This window comes from Triturus cristatus, chromosome 11, assembly GCF_964204655.1.
Source record: "Triturus cristatus chromosome 11, aTriCri1.1, whole genome shotgun sequence".
NCBI classification, from domain to species: domain Eukaryota; kingdom Metazoa; phylum Chordata; class Amphibia; order Caudata; family Salamandridae; genus Triturus; species Triturus cristatus.
In genome coordinates this window covers 494,856,016-494,882,831 of record NC_140594.1, presented here as the reverse complement: position 1 = coordinate 494,882,831, position 26,816 = coordinate 494,856,016, and the positions used below count along the sequence as shown (strand labels likewise).

The 26,816-nt window shown below is 43.5% G+C and overlaps 1 protein-coding gene across 3 annotated transcripts in view; it reads left to right on the top strand.

Annotated features, from left to right (window-relative positions):
• The window catches only part of ENTPD4 (ectonucleoside triphosphate diphosphohydrolase 4), a 136,292-nt gene that overhangs the window by 83,499 nt on the left and 25,977 nt on the right, over positions 1 to 26,816 (top strand). For 2 of the 3 annotated variants that reach the window (XM_085633251.1, XM_085633249.1), the window contains exons 8-11: positions 6,856 to 7,010; positions 10,205 to 10,371; positions 12,280 to 12,604; positions 14,036 to 14,121. In XM_085633251.1, the coding sequence (XP_085489377.1) occupies positions 6,856 to 7,010; positions 10,205 to 10,371; positions 12,280 to 12,604; positions 14,036 to 14,121 (733 nt within the window). The remainder of the gene's footprint in view (positions 1 to 6,855; positions 7,011 to 10,204; positions 10,372 to 12,279; positions 12,605 to 14,035; positions 14,122 to 26,816) is intronic. The other variant, XM_085633252.1, reaches the window with a different exon arrangement.

The following is a 26,816-nucleotide window of genomic DNA, read 5'->3' as shown; positions in this document are numbered from 1 at the left end:
CCATACAGCCCTGGGGCCATACCTGCGACCAAACGACAGGTATCTGTAACATTTTGCTTTCAGTTGCTCTATAAAATTCCCAAATGCACTGCACCTAGTTTATTACATACGCACATCTCATATCCATAGAAAACCCATACATATCTCGTACTCCCATTATCAGGAGACCCAGAGGAGCACAAATTTGGATTGAGTGTTGTCATGTACAGGTTCCTGTATGATGGAGACCAGAGGGTTACAACAAACTCTCGTTGTATCCTTTCTAGTTCCCTAAAAGCAGGTTTTCTTCGAAATACTCGATTTTTGTCTCACTACGTAACTGCCAGGAGGATAAACCTAGCCTCTACCTCTGCCTCCCTCTCTATTTTGGTGACTGGAGGGGTTAACCATGTTTTGAATTTTTTTTTTATAAATCTTTTGTCATGTTTAGCTCTTTTTACTTTCTGTATAGTCCAAAGTTTGATAACTGTCAATTGAACAGTGCATCATAAACCCTGATTTTGCGGTATTACCATTCTCTAGACGTCACTGCAAACATTGCCTTAGTTAGCATTCCATTGATTTGTTTGTCCATTTGAGAAATACTCAAAACATAGAGCAGATTTGTTAAAACGGAATCAAAATATCTCCATATTTGTCATTGTATCTTCAGGCTGCAATGAGATTTTTATGCGGAATTTGCACCAATTCATAGCCATGAAGGTGCGGGAAAAAAATAGTTTGTATAGGTACACAAAGAGCCCAAAGGGTTACACGCTTTTAAATAATTCAATACCAATGTTCTTGAAAAAAGCTTTGCCACAGAGATGCAAAAACACCCCTGCATTGAAAGGGTTAACATTAGGTCTGTAGTTCATCCGTTTTTTGTGTATTTGCTTCATTTTCAAGCATTGTTTCACAGCAACGTTACCTCTACTTCAGGTGAAGTGACATTATGTCAGCGGAAAGGTGCTGCTCTCTCCCTTTCACCACTTTTGCTCACTCATTCATCAATACACAAACTCCTTTTGTTTTGTTGTACCCAGTCAAGGCAATAATGCTTTGTGAAAGTGTGCAGCGAAGCCCGTGTGGCAGCCTGACAGATGTCCTGCAGGGGACACCGCATCCCAGTGCAGTAGTAGCTGCTGTTGCCCTGGCAGAATGGTCACGCAGCCCCACCAGAGGTTTCTTTTTAGCCATAGAATAACAGGCCTTGATACACAAGACGACCCAGCGGGAGATAGTCCTCTTGTGAACAGCCCGACCTTTCTTGGTGCCTGCGTAGCCAACAAAGAGCTGGTCATCCACCCGGAATGCTTCTGTGCGATTCAGGTAAAAGGAGAGCGCACGTTTTGGGTCCAGACGGTGGTGCCTCTCTTCCTCTCTGGAAGGGTGCAGAGGCGGAAAGAAAGTGGGCAAGGTGATAGTCTGCCCGATGTGGAAGGCAGTAACAACCTTTGGCAAGAAGGAAGGACGAGTACAAAGCACAACCTTGTCCGGATGAACCGACAGAAAAGGAGGCTTACAAGAAAGAGCCTGAAGCTCACTCAATCTCCTGGCAGAGGTGATAGCCACCAGGAAGGCAGTTTTCAAAGTCAAAAGAGGTAAGGGACAATTGTGAAGCGGCTCAAAGGGAGCGCACATGAGATAAGTAGAAACAAGATTCAAGTCTCACTGAGGCATTATGAAAGGAACAGGAGGGAACATATGCGTAATGCCTTTTAAGAATCTCTGTACAACAGGGGACTTGAAAAGAGAAGGCTGATCTGGAAGTCTCAGAAAGGCTGAAATGGCCGAAAGGTAGCCCTTGATAGTGCCCAGAGCAGAGCCCTGCCATGCCAGAGAAAGAAGGAACAAAAGGACCTCAGAAAGAGGGACAGAAAGGGGTCCACAGTTTTGGCTGTGCACCATGCCACATATTTGTTCCACCTGCAGGCGTATACCGATTTAGTGGAGGGATGCCTGCCTGCCAGAATGACATCACAGACTTCAGGAGGCAAGTCAAATGGAATCAGCTGTCACTGCTCAATCTCCACACATGTAGGTGGAGGCTGGACAGATTCGGGTGGAGAACCGTCCCCTGCTACTGCGACAGAAGATCCTCCCGCAGAGGCAGTCTGATCAGGTGATCCAGGCTCTACTGAGCAGCTCGGGATAGCAGACTCTTCGAGCCCAGTCCGGAGCCACAAGGATGACTTGGGCCCGGTCATGCCTGATTTGCTTCAGCACTCTGGGTAGAAGAGTTATAGGCGGAAAGGCGTACAAGAGACCGCAGCTCCACTCGGGACGAAAAGCATCGCAAGAGAGTGACGCCTTGGAAATTCCAACGCGCAGAACTGCAGACATTGCACGTTCTCTTCTGTGGTGAATAGATCTAACCAAGGCTCTCCCCACTGTTGAAAGAGACCTTGCGCCACCTCCGAGTGAAGATGCCATTCGTGATCCATCAGACACCGGCGGCTGAGTTCGTCCGCCCTGGCGTTCAAAGAACCGGCCAGGTGTTGAACCGTCAAGGAAATGCTGTGACGTTCCAGCCATGTCCAGAGGCATAGAGCCTCCTGACATAGGGTCCACGACCCCACCCCACCCCACCCTGCCCTGTTTGTTGCAATACCACATGGCGGTGGTGTTGTCCGTGAACACCTGCACTACCTTCCCCCTGACGGAGGGAAGAAATGCCTTCAGTGCAAGAAGGATCTCCCGAAGCTCCAGAAAGTTGATATGGAGCCGGGACTCTGCCAGAGACCAGAGGTTTCTGATCTCCGCCTCTCCCATGGGCCGCCCCATCCCAGGAGGGATTTGTCTGTCACCACTGTGTGCTCCGGTTGGGGAAGGGGGAGAGATCTGCCACTGACCCAATGCTGATTCGTGAGCCACCACTGCAATTGTTGTGCAGTGCCCTCCGAGATCTGGACGTAGTCGGACAGATTCCCCTGATGCTGCGCCCACTGTAACTTCAGGTCCCACTGCAGAGCCCGCATGTGCCACCTGGCATGGTTGGTCAGCAGGATGCAGGAGGCCTTGAGTCCCAGCAGCCTCAAGGTCGTCTTGACCGGACCCTAGGACAAGGGCTGAAAGATCGGAATCATAGCCCGAATGTCCTGGACTCGCTATTCAGGAGGATAAACCCGAAACTGCTTCGTGTCCAGAACCGCTTCGACGAAGAGAAGCTTCTGGGAGGGAATCAGGTGCGACTCCGGCACGTTGATGGAAAACCCCAGCAAATGCAGGAAGTCGGCCGTAGTCTGGAGGTGGGAGATGACTGTGTGGGGCGAGCCCGCCTTGAACAACAAGTCGAGATAGGGGAAGACTGAAACCCCTGATCTGCGCAGATGAGCCGCGACCACCGCCACCATTTGTGAACACCTGAGGGGCGCTGGTAAGGCCAAAGGGGAGCATGGTGAACTGAAAATGCTCCTGGCCCACCATGAATCGCAGGTAACACCAATGGGCCGGCAGGACGGGAATATGAAAATAACCGTCCTGCAGATCCAGTGCCACCATCCAGTCTTGTGGGTCGATAGCAGACAAGACCTGAGTCAGAGTGAGCATTTTGAACTTCTCCTTCCGGAGGAAGCGATTTACGCTCCGAAGGTCTAAGATGGGACATAGACCCTTGTCCTTCTTTGGAACCAAGAAGTAATGGGAGTAACAATCACAATCTACTTCTGGTGTCGGAACACGCTCGATGGCCCCCTTGGCCAAGAGGGCCGTAACGTCCTGCTGGAGAAGGGCCAAATGATCTCCCGACATGCGGTGGCATGGCTGGGGGATGGACTTTAAGGGGAGGGAGTAGCCACGTCGTACAATCTCCAAAACCCACCTGTCTGATGTAATGATGCTCCAGTGTGGAGCTGATGACGAATCCAACCCCCCACTGGCGTCTGGTGGGACTGAAACACCGGACTATGAAGGTGTGGAGGCACTGGCAGCGGGGGTGTTGGCGGCCCCGTGACCTGCCTCTTCGAACCCCACCTCCGCGGCTGCACTGGGACTGTTGCTGCGCAGGCTTGCTCTGAAAAGAATGTGTTTGTACGCCCCTTCCGGAGCTTCGAAAGGAACGAAAGTTGGAAGGGGAAGGAGTACGTGTGGCCGAAAGGCCTAAGGACTTGTCCGTGGCCCGAGAGTCCTTGAAACGCTCCAATGTGGAATCCGCCTTATCACCAGAGAGACGAGTGCCATCGAAGGGCATGTCCATCAAAGTATTCGGGACATCTGCCAAAAAACGAGTCATCCTCAACCAGGCATGACGATGAAGCGCCACCGTTGTGGAGTTCACCCTATCCAGCGAATCTGTTGTATCAAGACCACATCGTATAGTGAATTTGGCCACGTCTCTCCCCTCCATAAGAGCTTGGGAGAGAACTACCCGGGCCGCCTCCGGACACTGAGGTAGCACTTGTTCAACCGCATCCCATACAGAATGGGAATAGCGGCCCAAGAGACAGGCAGTGTTCACAGACCACAGTCCAGAACTTGCGGAAGAATAAATCTTTTTGCCAAACTGCTCCAACTTCTTGGATTCCTTGTCTGGTGGAGCAGAATTAAATGCACTCGGAGACGTCGAGGCCTGAACCACCAAACTCTCAGGTGTAGGTTGCTGGGTGAGGAAGGCAGGATCGCCCTGGGCCAGGCGATGGCGTCGGCCTACACCCTTGTCCACCAGGGCCCCTGTGTTGGGCCGGCACCAGGTGCCCAGAAGCACATCAGTAGGTGCATCATTAAACGGCAACAGTGGTTCTGTAGAAGAAGAGGCTGGCCGAAGCACTTCATTCAGTAGGTTGGTCCTGACAGCTACAGTAGGGAGCTCGAGGCCAACAGCCTCGGCCGCCCCACGTAGCACCGTGGAAAAGGTACCACTCTCCTCCATAGTAACTGAAGGGGATGGTGGACCAGGCGCCGGAGTGTAATCCGGGTCACCGGCCTCCGCCTCCTCATCCTAGTCGGAGACAGACTTGCACTGTGCTGCGAGAGGATCTTCAAACCCCTCCCAGTCCTCCCCTTCCTCCTCAAGTGGACGATGACGTGGGTGAATAAAAGGATAAAAGTTCCCCATCGGGATCGGCGTCGGGATCGGCATCAGGAGACATCCCTCCGGCACCGTGTCGACATCGGAAAAGAAGTCGATGCCGGCGTCTGCCGCCGGCATCGGTGCCATCGGCGACGTCTGGTTACGGGGGCCGTACGGGTTCCACCGGCAAGAATGGGGACCCACGGCCGGAGCCATGGAGGCCTCTGGGCATCGCAGTGTCGTGGCCGGAGCCAGCGACGTCTAGAAACACGGAACAGTGGGTCCGCGGAGCCCAAAGGCGTGCCGACTGGGCCACACGGGCCAAAGATACGTGCCATTGCAGACCCAAACTATTGCAATTGGGCTGGAGTCGCCGATGGACCAGGCAAAGGTGGGTAAGCCAGCGGTAACTGCTCAGGCTCCGTTGGAGCCGCAGTGGCGGTACCACCTGCCCCCTCAGCCCTGTCCCGCGGGGGGAGGATGCAGAGCGGCGACGCATCTTCGACTTCTTGTGCTTCGCCTTACCTGACTCAGAGTGCGAAGACTTTGAATGATGGTGCTTGCTCTGCGACCGGGTCCTCGACCTCCCACGGGACCGGGACCTGGAATGACGTGGGGCCGGCTACCGGGCCTCCAGCCGCTTTCGGGACCGCTCCCGCAAAGTTTTCAGGGCCATGGGCTGGCAGTGGGGGCACGACTCGGTGTCATGGCCACGCCCCAGCCTGAAGAGACACGGTGCGGGTCCGTCGGCGACATTGTGCGCGGACAGGCTCTGCAAAGCTTGAAACCGGGCAGTCCTATGCACCAGGGGTAAATTTACTTACAAATTATAACAAATACTTAGTCAACAAATGACGGGGTACCGCTCTCTCCGGATCTGCGCTTGCTGGCACGTAAAAAGAAAGAACTGACGTCAGCGCGCGTCTAAGTAGCTCCAGTGACGTCATCTCGGCGAATACGACGCCTATCGACGCGCAGGGGTACTGCTGACGAAAGCTTTCCGGATCCAGTCTGACGCCTGGGGATATTCTAAGGTAAGGAATCTATCTATAACGTGTCTCTTTCAGATTCCCAGTTTCTATGTGCTAGCTGTATTGATTCTTCTAGATTGAGGACAAAAATGCAATTCTTCAACAGCAATGCAAACTTTGTAACACTGTCATCATTCAATATCCAGAAAACCTGCACTAGCTGGTTAGAAGATAGTTAAGAGTCTGGGCTTTTAAGTCTTCGTGGAGACTGTTGATTACTTTTCCATTTTTATCCTTTGTGGCTGTCCTACATACCTTTTTGCTCACATTCTCTGTCCATATTAACCATTCCCACGCCTATTAACCCGCTAATTTACATTCACCCACGTTCTCTGTCTATCCCATTCTGAAATCCACACACACCTGTGCGCATCAAATACAAGGTACTTTAACAAAGTAAAAACTTGTCATATTAGCATTGCCAATCCTTGTTTAATTATACTAGTTCCCCCTCCTGGCGGCTTGTATGCTGGAATTATCAGCATGTTTTCTTTCAAGTTTTTAAAATGTGTCCTCGTTTTGAATTTGGGTAAATGTTCAGTTTCTGCAGGATAAAGTGATGACTGTGCACAAATCGGGATCCCTTATTGGAAAACAGCCCTATTTAACAAGGCTAGCTACTGTATGTTTTTCAAAAATGCCTGTTTTATGCAAGCATGATGGCAGACCATTTCTGTGTGTGAGTGTTAAAAACCCAGAGCATGCTGAACTTGTACTGCGAAAATATTATGGTCATTTGAATGCCTTACAGTTTACTATTTTCAACCGGAATCTTATGCTCATGTTAATTCTGTCTGTTTTTTTGAGTCTTGAAAGTTTCCTTGTGTTTTACAGATGATGACGCTGTAGTGGAGGTTCATATCCCAGGCAGTGACAACAAGGAAACCATCCTTCGTAAAAGAACGGCAGGGATACTCGATATGGGTGGAGTGTCCACTCAGATAGCATACGAAGTTCCTAAAACTGTAAGCTTTACATCTTCACACCAGGTTATTATCTGCACCACTTTCCTTCTTCTTGTTTTTGTTTAACCCATAACCATCCTTTTTTGTTTTTCATTCCTGAGCATCATTGTTGTCCTTACTGGGGCCCTCCATTTCTCATACATTGGTGAAAGAAGACCTGAAAAGGAGTCTTGGCAGCTAAGCAATTTTATTTTTTCCTTTTGTAATTAGTGCTTTCTTGGTGCTTACAATCTTCAATTCCATATACTTCTTTAAATTAATATGATACACGCTAAATTTCTTTCCATCTGTCATGTCTCTAGCTGTATAAAAAAATAAATGTAAATAGTGACACAATTAAGGAGCCTTTCACTTTTTGGTTTCTGATGGAAATCCCCCACAGATTTCAGGTTGGTCTCAAGGCAGAGTTGATCTCTTCTTTCTGTTGTTCATCTCCGATCTGTCAGAGGCCTATTCTACTAAGCTCTAAAATGATGTAGGTAATACCCTGTTGGCCAAACCCAAAACAGAGAGCTAGACTCATTTTTTGTAAGCCATCAAACCCCCCAATTGAATAGTATATATTTATTATAGTATGGATCTAATCCACATTCCCAAAAGCAATCATTAATAGCTGGATGATTCCTAACTGTTCTTCAAGCTAACTGGTAACGGTCAAAACTTTAAATTCTAAAACCCGTACCTCCAATGTATTCCAGCCTTCATTGGAGAACGTTTCCCAAAATGTGTAAGTTTGTACAAAGATGGAAGTTCACGTGCTGGGATCAGAACCTCCAGCCCCAACTCCTGTTATGCCTTTGAGTAAACGATAACCGTATCAGAGCATGAACGCAAACAACATAGAACGTGGATAGGGTTAATTTTGATGAGCACATTTCAGGATATTTGAAGAGGCCCTTAATTGGGTTACAGAGGCAAGCAGCACAATGCATAATAATGACAGCTAGACCCATTTTCTCATGACATCCCATTCAGAAACACCTGCATCAGTGCTTTGTCATCATTCGTTATCCAGAGGTTTAGATGCATACTCTTGTTGCATGAATAGGCAGAATTACCCTCAGCTACAATATTGTGCTCTCCATTATGCCAGTGTAAAGTGAGCAAACAAATGCCCTTTGTAAGAATACAGCTTGACATATGCCCCCTTGTTGAATTACACCAAGTGCTGGTCAGTAAGTGACCCTTTTGTAGGCAAGTGTGCAATGACATGTAGGTGTGTCTATCTGGTATTCTCTGAGGGATTCCTGGACGAATTGTGAACAACATTTTGTTTTGTTTAAAATGTGAGCTAGTAAGGACTGTTGTTAGGAAAGTGTGCAACATCTTTTCCATGTACTAATTAAGTGAACACAGCTTTGCACCTTTTTACTTAACACAAGAGCTCATTGGCTCATTAGGCACTTTTTTGGCTGACAGGCAAGTCTGCACTACATGCTTTGTGAATTGCAATGTTGATCTAACCAGCTGTCCTACACCTTGACTTTATAAAAATCAAAATGTCCAATTTCAAATAATGGTGCATACACGTATAAACATGTTTATTTTAAAGCATTAGGGCTTTATTCATCCACTTTCAGGATCTCCACAGACGACAGTAACACAAAGTATAAAGTATAACTTTCAAGAATGTCAGCTGTTGCTCCTGTCAGCACATATACAGATTTCATCCCATTAAAGCCCACTTTACTTTGCCGTTTATCACATAGCCATAGTTGTCTTAAGATTCCTATATCTTCTTCTATAAAGAGATATGATTTGGTTTTGTGCACCTGCGTCTTTCTTGCTATGCATGCAGTTAACCTTTCTCTGTTGAAACCATTAATCTATGGTACTATTTGTGTTCTTACTTGAAGCCATAATGGTCATATTTGGTCAGCAACTTTGGGCATCATAGATAATTCAATCTGGTATCTTGAACATGAAAGGCCAGTAATCTACAGCTGTTCATATATATATATATATATTAAAGTATTCAGTTGTGACCTTGCACGTCAAGAAGTGATGAGAAATATTGGATTAATGAACAGTTGCGATAGTTATGTGTCCTTTGTGCCCTTGAACTACTGTGACATATATACCATAAGGGTAATATAGACCAGTTGATTTAGTATTGCACCCATAGCTTCTTTAGATGTTACTGTCTGGCTCTAGAAAATGACCTTCACATTGTTGGAAAATTTCAATATTTGTTTGGCCCAAAGACTGCAGCAACATATTACACAAATGCAAAGATAAAAGTCATACTCATAAGCAAATTGGTGCATTAAAACTTTGAGTATTATTAAAACCAGTTTGCAATATTAAGAATCAGTCTCATGGGCAGATTTAGCCCCAAGCAAGATTAATGAAACACTTGACAATCACAAAACGCCATTCTCTATGCCTGTTGTGTACTGAAGACCTTTCAGAAATTCTAAATCACTTACCAGAAAAGCGTCTGCACCCAGAAGCAGCTCAGGTGTCATTTCATCATATGACAACTAAGAGTGCCAAAGATTCAAACACTTTTCATTCACTTGAGATCACTTTTTGCATAAGGAGAAGTAATGTGATAATTTAATAGTCACAATCCCTTTTGCAATTATGCCTCCTTTATTTCAGTTGTCTGCAATTGAACCCAATCACTTTATTTTTTTCGAAAGATAGTCATTTCCTAAAGCTACAAACATAACATCGCATTATATTCACTTAGAAAATAACTACTGAATTAAAATATTTTGGCATGTATGGCCTAAAAGCATTGTGTGACATTTGTTTTTGTCACATATTTTCACTGCTACATGTCCAGTTCCCTCCCAGTACTGTGTTAGTTATTACTGTACTGTGAGCCATGGCAGGAAGCTGTCTGAATAACAATGCACAGACAAATGGAAAACATTTTGCTAGCTGATACAGATTTCGTGGTAAAAAGTGCTTTTTGATCTAAGGACCATGCTTAGTAATATGGTCCTTCCTTTAATTTTCTTAGGAACATTTTAACCTCTCCTAAAGTTACAGAACACAGCCTATTGAATGCACAAGCCTGTAGTTAATAATAATAGTCTTAGGTGGAGGATGGACATGTTGCACATGCAGATTTTATTAATGCACTCCAGAAAGGTGTTATAAATATAAATTACAGGCATATTTGGTCGATAAGTATTGAGTGTTATGAAGGAATGGAGTGTGCCTGTTACATTGTTTTGTAACATCTGCTTATCTTTTGGTTACTACAGGAAGAAGTGGCAAAAAATCTGCTTGCTGAGTTTAACCTAGGCTGTGATGCCCATCAGACAGAGCATGTCTATCGGGTTTATGTGGCTACTTTCTTGGGCTTCGGCGGCAATGCTGCTAGACAAAGATATGAAGAATACATTTTTACCAACACAATGCAGAGAAACCGGTAGAGTACAACTTTATCTTTGTTGCTTATCTAAGTCACGCTGTGGGACTCAACTTGGGCAAGCGCATAATATAGTTGGTGATTGATTTTGTGAGTTTGTATTTTTTCAGTGGTTAGTAATTTTTAGACGGCAAAATAAGAAAGAATCTACTAAAAGTCAGCAAAGGAATTTCACCGGTGTACACACTCCAGTCAGACCAGTTTTAGAAAGTCGCTCACCTTGGTGCTCCATAAGTGAAAAGGATTTAAGTGAACCACAAAATGTGTGAGCATGAAGAACCAAGTCAATTGATAGGAATGTTCAGTCACATAATAATGAAGAGAACACCTAGACAACTGTGCTACATTTATTGACTGATTCAGCTATTGTTCTGGTAATAAGATTTGAAGGCCAGGATTTAATGGTGTCCACCTGGGGAAGATTGTTTTGGTAAGCAGGTCACATAAACTCTGATTACTCCTTTATGGGCCCCTTCTCTCTGTAAATTTGTATACAAATGCTCATAAATGACTGGGGGGACTTTTTCAAGGGTCCAGGTGCAGGCCGAGGTTACTGGACTCAAATTGTGCTGATCAAAGACTTTTACCACTGGTGTTTTTACCACTGAATCCTAAACTAAGCACCAAGTAGTTCCATTTAGCACTTACCCTCTGGGGATGCAGTAGAGCAGCAGAAAAATTACTCTGGCAGGTCGTATGAGGTCAAAACTCAGTGCACAATAATTCAACCATTAGAAATCAATAACTTGATGTCCAGTCATCGTTTAGTTTTGGAAAAATAAGTACTTTACTCACAACACATAGCGCAATACCACACCTACTGGGGATACGGATAACGTTCAGGTGTTAGTGGATAAATAGCCATGGCTATTCCCCTGGAACAACTTCTTTGGTATTGTATATGAAGCAATTTGTGATCAGCCCATGGTTCTTCCAGTGGAAGGGGTGGTACCTCGGTGGTCTCTGGGGAAGGCTGACTTGGTTGTGGGAGCCTGGCTATCTTAAAAATATAATATAATAATATCTGACAGTGATATAAGTGGTAACCAAACAGTAGCAACGCTAAAAAACGCAAAAAAACTTGCCAATTTATTGCAACCATGGTGTATGCTGTTTAAAATGTTCTTTCTCCGGTGGTATAGAAAGAAATGCTCCAACTCCACTGTTACTGCTATATAGTCTAAACCTGCAAAGTCACAAAGTGGGTTTGAAGAAGTTCAATGTGTGTGTGTCAGTACATACTTAAATAAAAGAGATCACTGATATGGTGTATGCTATTGTAAACACAGTTCTATCATGAAAAAGCTTGACTGGACGCAGGTAAACAAGCTTCTGAAAATTTTCTCTTTCCTACATATCACCCAAAGATCCCCTGTATTAAGCAATATATTGTGTGATTTCACAAAGTGAGCATACTTATTTTTGTGTGCAATTAAAACATAATTTTGGCTTCCCAACTCCAGTTCTGAAATTATTGCTAGTATTTGTATTGGCGGGGAGCTTTAAATGGTGACATACTTATTCTATTAGTTATTCAACCACCAACAAATACAAAATATTTTTTAAGTTCCAGCACTTTTGTTAAGTTAGTTCTAATGATTGCTAGTGAGAATAACTTTAATCTTCTCTAATGAGGCAGTAGTTGTTGTGGTTCTTGTATCACATAGTCACATCAATTTTCTGGACTGTTTATAAAGACAGTGTTTTCTCATACTACTCTATAAAGAATATCTACCCAGACCTCTAAAACTGTTTTTTGGGATTTTTTACAATGCAGAGAACCTCTTCTAATAGCTTGATAGACTAGGAGTAAATTCTGACAAAGGATAGTATTGACACGTTTCATCCCAAGGCTATGTTAGTGTTTGTTTTGGAGAAGTAATTTTTACTGTCCTTCTTTCCATGCAGATTGCTGGCGAAGCAAGTTGGCTTGTCTTTTGATATCCCCTACCTAGACCCATGCCTGCCCTTGGATGCAGAAAATAAAATCAGGCTCAGTGGGGAGACCATGTACCTACGGGGTACTGGAGACTTCAGCCACTGTAGGGAGGTTATTCAGCCATTCATGAACAGGACCACTGATACACAAACATCATTAAATGGAGTCTACCAGCCCCCAGTGCTGTATGAGAACAGCGAGTTCTATGGTTTCTCAGAGTTCTTTTATTGTACTGAAGATGTATTGCGCATGGGAGGTGATTACAATGCAGCCAAATTTACTAAGGCTGCAAAAGTGAGTATTTGAAATTATTTGATACCCTCTTTAAGAAGTAAAGAATAATCTATGCATTTGATGCTTGAGTCCCCCTTGGTAGTGTCTGCATGCAGTCTTCATTTATATTCTTCATTTAGTATTCCTGAAGACTGCATTTTCACACATATGGAATATTTTATTGTGGCCCTTGCATTGGGGATGTTCGTAATTGATATAACATATGAAACCTTGGTGCAAATTGTTTTTTGTTTGTCTTGTTTTTAAGTATGGTTGGATATGTAACATTTTGTTTATTGTAAACTACTTACTCTAAAAGGTTTTTAGGACTGCAGCATAGTATAAATGGCAGACATTTATAAGAAACATGCGGTACTGGAAGGTACATAACTGGTTCAAGGACAGATCTTCAAATCCGATCCTTTCTAGTTTTCATCTCTTTACTGATTATCTAACAAGAGGTTCTGGGAATCTTTAACCTTACCATATTTGAAGATTGATTTAGTTAAATCTTTGGGCAGTGAATCAGTTGAAAAAGCTATGCTTTCTAATTTATTGCTGAAGGGTATAGTTTTAGTTGCCTTGTTAACTTGTGTAAATATCATAAGGCCGGCCATTACACAATGGCTATTGCAAGATTTCTAGCCTACTCATCTAAGGTTTTGAATTTTGTACATGTTTGTTTGCTGGTAATTTCATCAAAGGTTCTACCCTTCAAATCACTTTTTAGTTGCACTCATGAATGTGGTTAGCAAGCAGTTCTACCTGGTCATTAGTACTCTAGTGCCATTCACAATGACCTCATAAAATTGAAAAATGTAACATCTATTGACATACAAGTGCAAGGGTCATTTTTTTTTATTTCCATGCATATTCTAGGTTCCTGTTTAGTTATTCAATTTGATTTTTGGTGTTTTTTTTTCTTTCTTTCTACTTGTGGTTGATTGTCAAAAAGTAATGTTTATTTATTCAGTGGGAATTTCAATGAGGAGGAGTTAACATTTTAAGAAAATATAAGAGTTAGTTTTGCCATTCTGAATTGCTCTACAGCTTTAGGATTTACTGCTTTTTAAAATGGAAACGTTGTTTTTCAAATGGCATAAGATACTCATTACCAATTAAACAGCAAAGACCATCATTATCCCTGATTGAACTCAAAACACTGCTCATTTGATAAGTTATGTTATTTTGAAATAGAGCTACTAATGTTTTCTGTACCCACATTTTTAGAGTTGTAACGCCAGTATTGTGCTTAACTTGTTTTTTGTAGTTTGAATGAATATGTGTCTTACTGAAGAATGATGTTGAATACATGCCCATTGATGGTGGTGAACAATGGATAGTTTCATTCTTCACCAAACAGAGCTTTTAGACCCGCATAGTTTTGCTCTATATCAAGTAGAATCAATTTGCAGGTGCAGCTTTACTGACATTCCGCATGTTGTCTTTTAGGATTATTGTGCAACAAAATGGTCTGTCTTAGAGGAACGGTTTCAACAAGGCTTGTATGCTGCACATGCTGACTCGAACAGGTTAATGTAAGTTACCTGATCAAGGTCAATAATAAAGTTGGCCATGGTGAAAATCCAAAGCACTAGAATATGTCAACGGCAATAGAAGAAATTGTTAAACTAAGTGATTAAATCAAACATGATCTCTCATCATTGCACAATTGATGAGTTTACTATATTGGCCCTAAGTGCAACCGATTTGTTTTAAAATTGCTAAACTCTAGTCTTTATTTTTCCTTACATAATGAAATAAACTATTGTGTAGCCATTTGTGACCACTGCGAACCAATAAATTAGAAAACCTAATTTTTAACCCTAGTACAATTTAACAACAACAGTTCACCATAATCAATTTGCCAATCACAGATAACAGAATATCCATCCATTAATCACCCACTTACAGTTATACAATCTCCAGCTTTGGAACGTTCACAGATTCACATGCATTAATCTTTCACCTTCATCAAGCTGGGAATCTCATGGTAACAAAACAATAACAGTATGTTCAAATTTCCTTAGAGCACATTGAAACACGTTCCTTTAAGTAACCCCTTCACATAGTTAGAAATAACCCAAAGTTCAGTCAACGAGGTAAGAGAACACTGATCTCCACTTTCTCAGAAGCCACCATTCTTCAGATTTTCAGTCACACATTGTGTGGTTCGAGGCCCTGTTCAGAGCTCTGTTCAGGATCATAAATTGTCTTGGCTGCTCCTGGGTACTGATTCTTCCCAAATGCCAGGAGGATGATGATTAATGTATATATATAGAGAGATATACCGCTCAATGAACAACAGTCTGGAAGGTATTACTATTGCATGCCTCATAGGCCATTGGTGTGCAGATTCTGTGATCATGCAGATGACACAGCCATGCTCTCAGAAACCACCTTCTCCCTGCATAGCCCCTCCTAACTGAGAAGGCGGTAAAATGGACAAATTTGGCAAGAGAGTGCATACACTTGCTGAAACATTCATCAAAGTGGCTAGTGCTCTTACCAATGTAAGCAGATATGATAGCAGATGGGTGCAAACATGGCACATTACCTAGACCTTCTAGCAGTGCATAAGAATCAGAAAGCTAAAGCTACACTGAAAGAGGGTGAGAGGGTAGCAGCAGCTGTAACCTATAGGGCTATGTATATACCCAAACACAGGCTTCAGGCAAATGGCGGTTGCAGCAGTCCTAAGATGCCGGGGCTGACTGCATTCTACTCAGTTTTGCCCTGAAGTACAACATTACATACTTGACATGCAGCTTGCTGCTGAACATTTATTTGATCATAATTTTCACAAAATCTTACAAATTGGCGCTGCAATTTACTTAGGATCCAGCAGTACAGAAGGCACATGCCCTTGCACGATACAAAAGGGTGACGTATGCCATTTTTTCGAGGAGCCTTCCAGCCACAAAAATTCATATTCAGTGCCACTTCAGCAGATGCCTTCTTTTTGGCAGTCATACTATCCACTTCAACAGCATCTACATGACCTATGTCAGAAAACAGTCCTTTAAGAAAGAAAGAATTCAGTCCAAACAAGACTAAGCACACAAACACTGACAGCCTCCAGGCCCTAGCTACTTCTAATGTTTTATTTCTTCTATCTTGCTCAGTGGGTGGAAGAATCGTAACTTTCTATCCCTACTGGGCAGTAAGCACCTCAAACAGGCAAAATTTTAAGCTAATCCATTATGGACAATCGAATTCCTGCAAAAATCCTAACCTACCCCATCCAGGAAAATGTTCCATCAACATCTGCCACTATTGTAAGAAGAGATTCTTCCCACAATAAGCAAGGGGCTGTTGGAGCAAGTCCCCAAACCTGAGTGAAATACATTCATAAATTGCATTTTGTTAATACATTGTATTTAACTAGTGAAATTAGAAGGTTCGCTCAATCACAGGAAACTATTCTAAAGTTACAGTCCTTGGTGTCTTGAATACCAAATCTAACTACAACAACTGTTCGAATATTCAAATCTCTTTTGGGAATGATGTGAACTTACATCCTGCTGATTTTATTGCAAACTAAAAATGCGCCCCTTGTATGAACTAGAGGGCCAATGGCTTCCATTGTTTAGGTCTTTCAAGTATCAAATTTGGATCACAGCCAGGATGAAAGCTACCCTGGAATTGTCGCGATTACCATTTAACATTTAGGAGGACTTGCCCTTTCAGTCACAGCCAGCTCATTTTTGGAGTACTACCAACTTGTAGTTAGATGGTTGAGGAGCTTACCTACAAGATCTTGAACCCAACGGTCATTGGTCTGAGAAGGAGAGACGGCTACACAGAAATATTCTGGAGCTAAAGGTTGTCAGACAAGGCTTTCAATCCTTTCTTCAGAGGTTGAGCATCTCTTCGGTACTGATCAGAACCGGCAATACATTGACTAAGTTCTATATAAATGAACAGGGGTATACCAAGTACCCTAGCTCTGTCAAAAAACAGTCTCCGCATCCTTGGAATTAGGCCGTCAACCACAGCATCTAGCTACTAGCTGAGCATTCATCAGGAGTGAGCAGTTCATGGGTGGATGTGTGTCACCCGGACTCAAGGGGACACAAGGAGAAAGGTGCTTTTGATGTATTGGTCAAAGACCTTTTCTTATGCCTTTCCACTGTTTCTCCTGATTCCGTGGGTCACCAAAATTAAGAGTGATTCCTGCAGAATGATTCTGCATGCACTGGAATGTCATCACTAGTTTTGTTTCACAGATCTCCGTCTAGCAGAAGCCTAGGCAATTGTCAAGATCGTCTTTCCAAAGAGGAAGGGCAGATTTTTCATCACAATTCGGGATTACTCAAATTGATAGCCTGGCTCCTATATAAATAGATTTCGCCCACCTTGATTCCCTTCAGACTGCTGAGCGATCCTGCATTGGGCTAGAGTACCTTGCATGGTAAAAAACCTTCAAACCAAATGGAAGTTTCTGCGTTTGGTGTAGAGTGGTGACATGGAAGAGTCACCATACATGTAAGAATCATTCCTGCCTCGACACAGCAATGTCTAAAGATTTGACAGGGGACCAAGTGTTCCATCGTGATCTATTTCACTAAGTTAAGCCTCTCCTTGTTTTCTTTAAGTTATTCAATGTTCTTAATGTCAGTAAAATGCCAAACACTCATTTTAAATGCCTTCTGTGCATCAATGGATGCAATCGAACACTGCAATACTCTGTCACACGTCTCCATGATCACATATGACAATCTTCCAGTTTTAATACAGCAGTAATTATTGCACTGTTATGATACTGATGTGTATTAACCCCTTGCATGCTCATGACGAGCTGGACTCTTCATGGCACACAGTGGTCGTGTGCTCATGACGAGTCCAGCTCGTCATGAAACATCGCCCGGGAAATCCCTCTGATTTCCTTTATGCCAAAAGAGCCTCGGGAGCTGGGGAAGAGCTTCCCCAGCTCCCGAGGCCCCCCCTCCCTGGTTTCCCTGAAATGACGATCGGCGCGCACGTCGCGCTGACGTCATTTCAGTGAAACCGAAACTGAAATGAGCCTTTCCCTTTCTACATGTTCAGCGGGCTATCACAGCTCCCTGAGCACGAAGAAAGACAGGCAAGGTATCGTTGGAAAAGGGAGAATCTCCCCTTTCCAATGGTACCCCGCCCCAGTGGATCCCTGCTTGGGGATCGCCACAGGAGGGCGATCCCCAAGCAGGGATTCACCCACTAGACACCAGGGAAGGGGGAGCGGCCCCTTGGGCAAGGGCTTTGCTCCCCCCAATTTATTTTGGCACAATTTAGTCTTTTTATCCCCCCTGGGGGGCCAGAAAGCCCACTAGACACCAGGGATTCTTTTTAGAAATTAAAAATAAGGGTGGGGGCTGCCCAAAACTGGCATGCCCATGCCCCCACCCCCCGCTATTATTGTCTTTCTGCCTCCCCTGGGGGGCAGATGGGGCATTGGCCCCTAATCTGCCCCTTCGGGGTGCAGAAAGCCCACTAAACACCAGGGATTTGTTGTTTTGAAGTTTGTTTTAGGGTGGGGGCTGCCCGAAACGGGCACGCCAATGCCCCTGCCCACCCGCCACCATTACAGCCTTTCTGCTCCGGGGCAGATGAGGCATTGACCCCTAATCTGCCCGGGTGGGGGGGGCAAAAAGCCCACTAGACACCAGGGATTTTTTTAGAAAGTAAAAATAAGGGTGGGGGCTGCCCAAAACGGGCATGCCCCTGCCCCCACCCCTGGCAATTATTAGTCTTTCTACCCACTCTGGGGGGCAGATGGTGCATTGATCCCTAATCTGTCCCTTCGGGGGGGCGGAAAGCCCACTTGCCGCCAGGGATTTTTTTAATGCAATTTTATTTAGGGTGGTGGCTGCCTGAAACGGGTATGCCAATCCCCCACCCCACTCCACCATTGCAGCCTTTCTGCCCCCCCTGCAGGGCAGATGGGGCAGTAGCCCCAATCTGCCCCCCCGGGGAGCATAAAATGCACTAAATGCCAGGGATTTTATTTTGCACAATTTGTTTTAGGGTGGGTCTGCCCAAAATGGGCATGCCAATGCCCCCCACTCTCCCGCCACCATTACAGCCTTTCTGCCCCCCCCCCCCCGGGGGGCAGATGGGGACAGTAGCCCCCAAACTGCTCCCGGGGGAGGGCAGAAAGCCCACTTGACGTCAGGGATTTTGTGAGGCGACATCAAAATTGCCTATCACAAAACAACCTGGTTTTACAAGGGGGGTCACCTGGGTTTTTGGCCCTGTGCTCTGCGAACAGCTTGGGAAACCCATCAAACCCACACATTTATGTAAACTAGACACCTGAGGGATTCCAGAGAGGTGTGGCTTACGTGGATCCCCCAATGTTTTCTTACCCAGAATCCCTTGCAAACCTCAATTTTAGCTGAAAAAATCACTTTTTTCACACATTTTTGTGTGGGAAAGTTGTGGCATCACCGGCCTGACACAAATTTCCTACCACCCAGCGTTCCCCCAGGTCTCCCGATAAAAACGGTGCCTCACTCGTGTGGCAGGCCCAAGTACCCGCGACAGGCAAGGGCCCAAAACGTATTGAGGTGACATAATTTTGATGTCCCTCACTACATTTTGTGCCCTTGCCTGTCGCGGGTACTTGTGCTTCCCACACGTGTGAGGCACCGTTTTTATCGGGAGACCCGGAGGAACGCTGGGTGGTAGGAAATTTGTGTCAGCCCGGTGATGCCACAACTTTCCCACACAGAAATGTGTGAAAAAAGTGATTTTTTTTTCAGCTAAAATGAAGGTTTGCAGTGGATTCTGGGTAAGGAAACGTTGGGGGATCCATGCAAGTCATATCTCCCTGGAATACTCCGGGTGTCTAGTTTTCAGAAATGTGTGGGTTTGGTAGGTTTCCCTAGGTGGCCTATGAGCCAAAAACCCAGGGTACCCCCTTTGCAAAACCAGGTCGTTTTGTGATAGGCAATTTTGATGTCGCCTCACTACGTTTTGGGCCCTTGCCTGTCGCGGGTACTTGTGCCTCCCACACATATGAGGCACCGTTTTTATCGGGAGACCCGGGGGAACGCTGGGTGGTAGGTTTGTGTCAGCCCGGTGATGCCACAACTTTCCCACACAAAAATGTGTGAAAAAGTGATTATTTTCAGCTAAAATTGAGGTTTGCAGGGGATTCTGGGTAAGGAAACGCTGGGAGATCCACGCAAGCCATACCTCCCTGGAATCCCCTGGGTGTCTAGTTTTCAGAAATGTATAGGTTTGATAGGTTTCCCTAGGTGCCGGCAGAGCTATGGTTCAAAAACTACAGCTAGGCACTTCGCCAAAAAAGGGTCATTTTTTACTGTGAAACTGAGGTGTGTCCACATTGCGTTTAGCGCCATTTCCTGTCGCGGGCACTAGGCCGACCCACACAAGTGAGGTACCATTTTTCCCGGAAGACTTTGGGGAACGTGGGATGGGTGGAAATTTGTGGATCCATGCAGATTCCATAACTTTCCACCACAGAAATGTGGGGAAAATGTGTTTTTTTTTGCCAATTTTTTAGGTTTACAAGGGATTCTGGGTAACAGAACCTGGTGGGAGGCAGTCAAGTCACCCCATCCTGGATTCCCCTGAGTGTCTAGTTTTCAAAAATAAATAGGTTTGCTAGGTTCCCCTAGGTGTCAGCAGAGCTAGGGTTCAAAAACCACAGCTAGGCACTTTGCCAAAAAAGGGTCATTTTTCACTGCGAAATTGAGGTGTGACCACGTTGCGTTTTGCGCCGTTTCCTGTCGCGGTCACTAGGCCGACCCACACAAGTGAGGTACCATTTTTATGGGGAGACTTAGGGTAATTCAGATTTGTAAAACACCTGTTATTACCTACTGACATTCGATGCATTTCTGCCTTCCAAATGAAAGACCTTGTGTAAATAAGTCATTTTGAAAAATGACCGATAATTCTCGTGCTAGTATGAGTATTCCCAATTTTGAAAATGTGCAAATATCTACTGTTTCTAAACTCTATAATTTGTTCCCATTTCAGAAATACATAGGTGTCTTTCATACCGATTTATCCATGTATACATTTTCCCACAATCATTGATATATACCCGGTACATAATAAAAAGCCATTGCAAATTGCTGCTCAGTTTTTGACTCTGGGTTCGACGGGTTCTTGGAGAACCTACAAGTCCTATATATCCCCCACAACCAGAAAGGTCCAGCGGATGTAACGGTATATTGCTTTCAAAGAGCTGTCATAATTAAAAGAAGTTACAAGTGAAAACGTTGACACAAAAGGCTGTTTTTTTTCAACTAATTTTCAATTTTTCCTATATTTAACTGTTAGTTTCTATAAAGAAACCTTGATGAATCTACACAATTGACCCTTTGCTGAACACAGAATTTTGTCTACTTTTCTAAAATGTATAGCTTTCCAGGATCCATTATTGCTTTCATACCCATTTCTGCCATTAACTGGAAGGAGGTTGAAAGCACAAAAAATAGCAAAAATAGGCTATGTCCCAGACAAATGCCAAAACTGTGTAAAAAATGTTGGTTTTCTGACAAAAGTCTGTCATTCCCTAAAAGCTGGGGAAATGGTGATTTCAGCCCCACATATCCTTGTTTGATAACATTTGCAGGGAAAAACCCAGACGCTTTCATCTGCAGCGCTTTTTTCCCATTTTTCCCCCAAAAAACAAAATGTAGCTGTATTTTGGCTAATTTCTGGGAACCCTCAAAGGGAATCCACAAACCCTGGGTACCTTTACAATCCCCATGATGTTAGAAGAAAAGGACGCAAATTTGGCGTGGATACCTTATGTGGTCAAAAGGTTACAGGGGCCTAAGCGCGCAGTACCCCAAATAGCCCAAAAAAAAGGCTTAGCACAGGGGGGGGGGGGAAAGGCCTAGCAGCGAAGGGGCTAATATTGCAATGTAAATATTTTCAGTCTAGAAACAGCGCCTGTTCTGATGTAGGTTGAATGTCATGCACAAGTTAACGATTGTGCATCATAATATTTCACAAAACATAGCTCTATGTACTTACCGCCATTTTAAAACTTTACAGTGTCTCTTTTAGTTACCTTATTATCTTTATGATACAAACATCTAAATTATGATATGTTTTTAGGCAGAAAATGATAATATAATATCAACTAGGGATGAAAACATGAAATTAGCAGGAAGATGTGCAGAGCTGGTGAGAGATAGATCACAAGACTTGAAATGAAAATATTCATATTGATGTCTTAAGCTCCAGCCAGTGGTTAAACAGAACTGTAGATTCACCTTAAATTTGATGCAACTTATTAGAGCAACCAATCGTTGAAATGCTATCATTGTGTTGTGTTGTCTTTGCTTTCATCTGCACCATCAGAATTACACATCATCATAGTGTACAATAGAACAATCTTTCCAAAAAGGTAACATGCAAACCGTTTGTTATGCGTACGCCCAAACTTCCTTCCATACACAGATTGCATGCCAAATGAACTGTTGCACAATAGTATTTTGTATTCTGGCAGAAGAGATGACATTGCACCTCACAGTCAGGTTATGTCTTCTCCATGTGTAATGTTTTTCTAAATGCCTGTCAGGCTTAAAAAGCAGCTTATACATAGGGTTCCCGGTTTTATGCTATTTGGTTTTTTGGCATTTCTGTCTGTATTTATCCATATTTCTTTTTTGACTTATTTAACTGTGTTTATCCATATTTATTTTGGGTTTAGCGAAAAAGTGAAGATGCAGCTAGTATTTTGATGCATCTATTAAACTGATAAATATAAGTTCATAATTGAATGCCTGATGGATTTTGATCCTGAACCGAACCCCTACATGATAAATTAATACACTTATATGAAAACATGGGTATTGTAGCTCACATACTTTCTAACCTGAAGCTGTTAATTAAAAAAAAAATTATAACTCGCCTATCTGGACAGCTGTTGACTTGGCAGTATTGACTAACATCACTGAGAAGCACTTTTTTATTTTTTATCCATTTTTATAAATAAATACAGCAGGTAACTGGGTGGTTGTCTGCCTGAATTTATCTGTAAAAATCGATTCATACGGAAAACTGGAAGCTTTATTTATTCTCCATTTAGTTCTACCTCGCCATCTTTGTGTTGCGTTTGACATACTGTGGGATGGGTTTTGGTTTTTCCCCCTTGTCAAAATTATAAAATGATCTATGTGCCTTGGAATGTGCTTTTATCCCTGGTTCAATCTTTAGTGGGTTGCAAATGTTTAGAACACCTTGAGATTACTTGCCCCATCTCCAAAAACGTTCTTCCATGCTCACTGCTGACCCTATTCTGAGAATGTAAGCAGTTTCATTGAGTCTTACGTTGTTTCTCAGTTTTTTTTTTTACTGAGCAGTCAAAGTGTTTCTGCTCTGTGAGTTATGGTCAAAAATATAGAACATGTCTACCATTCTTCATAGAACAGCATTATAGGGTTGTTTGTGTTTAGCTCCTCTATGTTTGTCAGCACGAGATTGGAATCTTTTGAAGAAGGGTCACAAATAGCTTGGGGTTGCACTATGAATTTTTGGTTGCTAGACTGTGTCCAGGTTCCTAGATCAATAAAAGCTAAATTACTATTTCAATTTTAGTATTCAGGGTTCTGAAGTTAATGGGCAATGACATCAGAGTTATGTGTTGAGGAAGGTCCTACACTCCACAAAAATGCACATTCATCTCTATGAAGTAGTGCCACAGAATACTTTACACCCCACCTCCCCCAATTGCTGTAAGGAACTGTTGAGATGTTCCCAATGCTGTTTTAAAAAATATAACCTGCAAGGGGTGCATCTTGGAGGCAACACTAATGGTAGCTTTTTTTAAGCTATTTCTGATTTCTCTGCTCTAGGGGCGGCTAGTGGTTCTCTGGCAGCCTTAGGTCAATGTCTGGTGGAGACCATATCCATTGATGCAATGACTGGAACCCTTTGTTTATACTGGGAATGAGGCGATGGGAGAGTCCACTACCTAGGCAAGAAGCAACCCTTTACAGTAGACGCCCTGAGCATTGTTGGCAAGGGTGTTGTGCCCGGTTCCTTAAAATACTGCCACTCATTTGCTTTAATAAAGAATTAGAAACTTCTCCTGACATTTGCTGGTGAGTGGCAGCTTAACTGGGGTTGATAAATAATTATCTATCTTCTCTGCCCTGCTGTGTGTAGGAGGATTATAGTTGGGAAGCTTCCCTCACAGTGTGCAGAGCTGGCTGGCAGTCCCTGGTAAGAATTTAACTGGTCTGTGATGGCACAATGAGGTTGGGTGGAGGCAAGATTTTCAAGAATCACACAAGGTGTGTAAAGGAGGATTCATTCCATCCTCAGCTGTGCAAACCGAAGGCACCCCTTTAAAGAAAGTGGAGCATTAACTGCTGAAAAGTTGCTTAAGAGTCAGACAGGAGTTTTAGACACAGTGAAGATTAGCAGCGAAAAACTTGAGAAGATGGAGAAGACATCCAGATGGTGGAGTCGCATGTGGGGAATATCAAACAAAAGATGACTGGATGAAACCATGGCAGCTGTAACTGAAACCAGATTTAGAGGTGATGAGAGACACACTGACCAAACAAGGATGAAACCTTGTTAACTGTTATCGTTTATACAATGTGAATCAAGGCAATTTTGCAGCTGGAGAGCAGAATAGAAGTGCTCAATAACGCACAGGGGCTTTGAAAATATGGGTTTTGGCCTTTGCTCGAGGAGAAGAGTGTCATTCTTTTCTGCTCATCCGTCTACATCTCATTGGTCTGGCTCTTCCCCATGAAGAAAACCTACAGGCTTCCCAATAGGGCGGCAAGATCCTGACTAGCACATCCCCATCCTGAGGAAGATTGCTGCCCTGAAGTATGACCTGCAAGGTGGTGGCAGATACATTTGGCTTTTTCTAGATTTCAGGGCTTAAGCTCATCTGACGAAAAAATGACTGTTTTCCTGAGCCCGAGGGCAACAACCTCACTATGCATTCAAGCTGAAGGTGACACACTACATTAAGTTCTTTAACTTCATTGGTCCCGATGCAGCTAAGATTTAATGTACAGCATCAACGTTACTAAGTAGGAGTCCCAGATGGTTCATTTTTCATTGTGAATGACGGTTCATTTTTCATTGTTTGATACTTGTTGCTCCTTGATGTGCATTGTGCCTGAAACCTTCTGGATGTTATACATGTACTTTACTAGGATGTGGGTGAGTTGATGGTGCTTAACAGCAGAGTGGATGAAAATAAGGTCATACTATCCTCTCAATGATTTCCTGAACACCCCACATTTTTTCTGACTTACTGCGCCTTATCTCCCCATTGCTTTCCCTCGGGAATAGGAGTACGTTTCCTTTGAATATAGGTGATATGAAACGTATTTAGTGTCTGTGGTGTTTCTCTTTTTCCCTGTTAGTCTCGATTTTGTGGGATCCAATGTACTTTGGCTTTCATTTGGTTTTAGTTTGTTGTTTTGAGTAGACTGGTTCCTCTAGACTTGGGGTCTTGACAGATATTTCAAAATCTATACGTATTGCTGCTATTCTATCCCTGTTCTTTTGTTTTGTTCACCGTTGACCCTTATTTAAAATCGAGACCTCTAATTGGTTCCTTCCTTAAAACTGAAATAATTATCATTCTATGCAAATTTACACCAGCACACAAGAGCAGACTTGGGCCAGTTTCATAGCGGAAAAAATTTGGAATGCTTTTTTCTTCTTTTAGGACAATTCTTATTTTGATGACTGGTATATGTTGGTGCTTTCAATAAGTGTGTCAATTTTTGTGCTTTTGTGGTATCTTGTTCATATCTAGGAATACATAAAAATTCTAGTGTGTGTTTCGTAAACTGTGGTACTTTGTACTGCTGAATCAGTAGTCAGTTTTCTTTCCTTTTTAAGCTTGTCTCTGCCATGCTGAATGAGGGAATATACTATTTGCAAATTAATAAAATTAGGCCCATGATGGGCAATCTGGTCTAACCACTAATCAAATTCTCCTTGTGAAGATGTCAAGCAACCTTAGATGTGTATGTGCTGAGGATTGCATAAGAGAATCTGAGGGAGAGGACTAAAGTACAAAATTGAACCAGGGACAACGTGGGGAACTGATGAGGAGACCCTTGCCCAGTAGAGGTGTTACCCATCAATAACATTATATACTCTAGCCAGAATGCACTTTGGCTACTGAATCTAAACACCCTGTAGTACGACACATTGTAATACTAATGGTGAACCCCTCATATCCAAACATCTGAGGCAGATGTCAAAGTAAACGCATGGAATGTGCTATCTCTTTTATTTTTGATTGCCAGACTGATACAAGGCATCAAGCTGTTTTGCCAGTTTGGCACCTAAATTCGAGATTGCTTTGCAGAAACAGTAGCAACCTAAAAATGCTTCTACAAAGAAAGTATTAGGATGCGAAGGAGCTGGGTTCAAAGCAGTCAGAAGCCCAAGATATGGAAGGCTTAGAGAAACACTGTGACTGTTGAGCGCTGGCCACGAAGGGAAATATTAGCTTGAAGATAGAAAAGGTCAAGGCTGAAAAGGCACCCCTGCATCAAGGTCTAAAAAAATGTATCCCGGAACTGGACCATAACCTACAGAAAGCTGAGACACAGCTAGATCGAGTCGGGAACTTAATTGCGGAACATGCTTAGAAGAAAAAAGACTGTCGCAAGGGGTGGCAACTCTACAGTCCCAGCTACTCAGCATACCAGAAAAGCTTGAGGATATTGAATATCGCTCATGCAAGGATAATATAAAAATCTCTGAAATCAACCCTCGGTTTACTGGCGCTGGGCTGGAAAAACAAGTCACGGCACTCTTAACATGACATGGCAAAACATTAGAGCTTCAACATTGAATTAGACCAGACATACAGACTTTTTTCTGCATTCCGGATCTGACAAAACCTCACTCCGTATGTTCTTACTAGGGTGCACTTTTTCCAACTAAAATAAACTATAATGGCAGCTGAGGGTGAAAGAGGAGATCCATTTTCTGTGTGACAAGATTGTGCTATTTCAGAATATCTCATCTGTAACTCCTAACAAGAAGAGATTTTAGCCATGGGTCCACAGTCTTAGATGAGAGAGCAATTCTGCGCCACTCTAGGTCTCCGGTACGCCTCATGTTTTCAATGGAAGGTAAATCATATGTGGTAGGGACATTGACAGATAGCCATAAACTTCTTATCATCATGACTCTAATGTGACTGACAAGGATAAGGTGGCAAGTCTTATCACCCTAATCAGGAGAGTGGAAGAAACGAAACCCAAGCAGG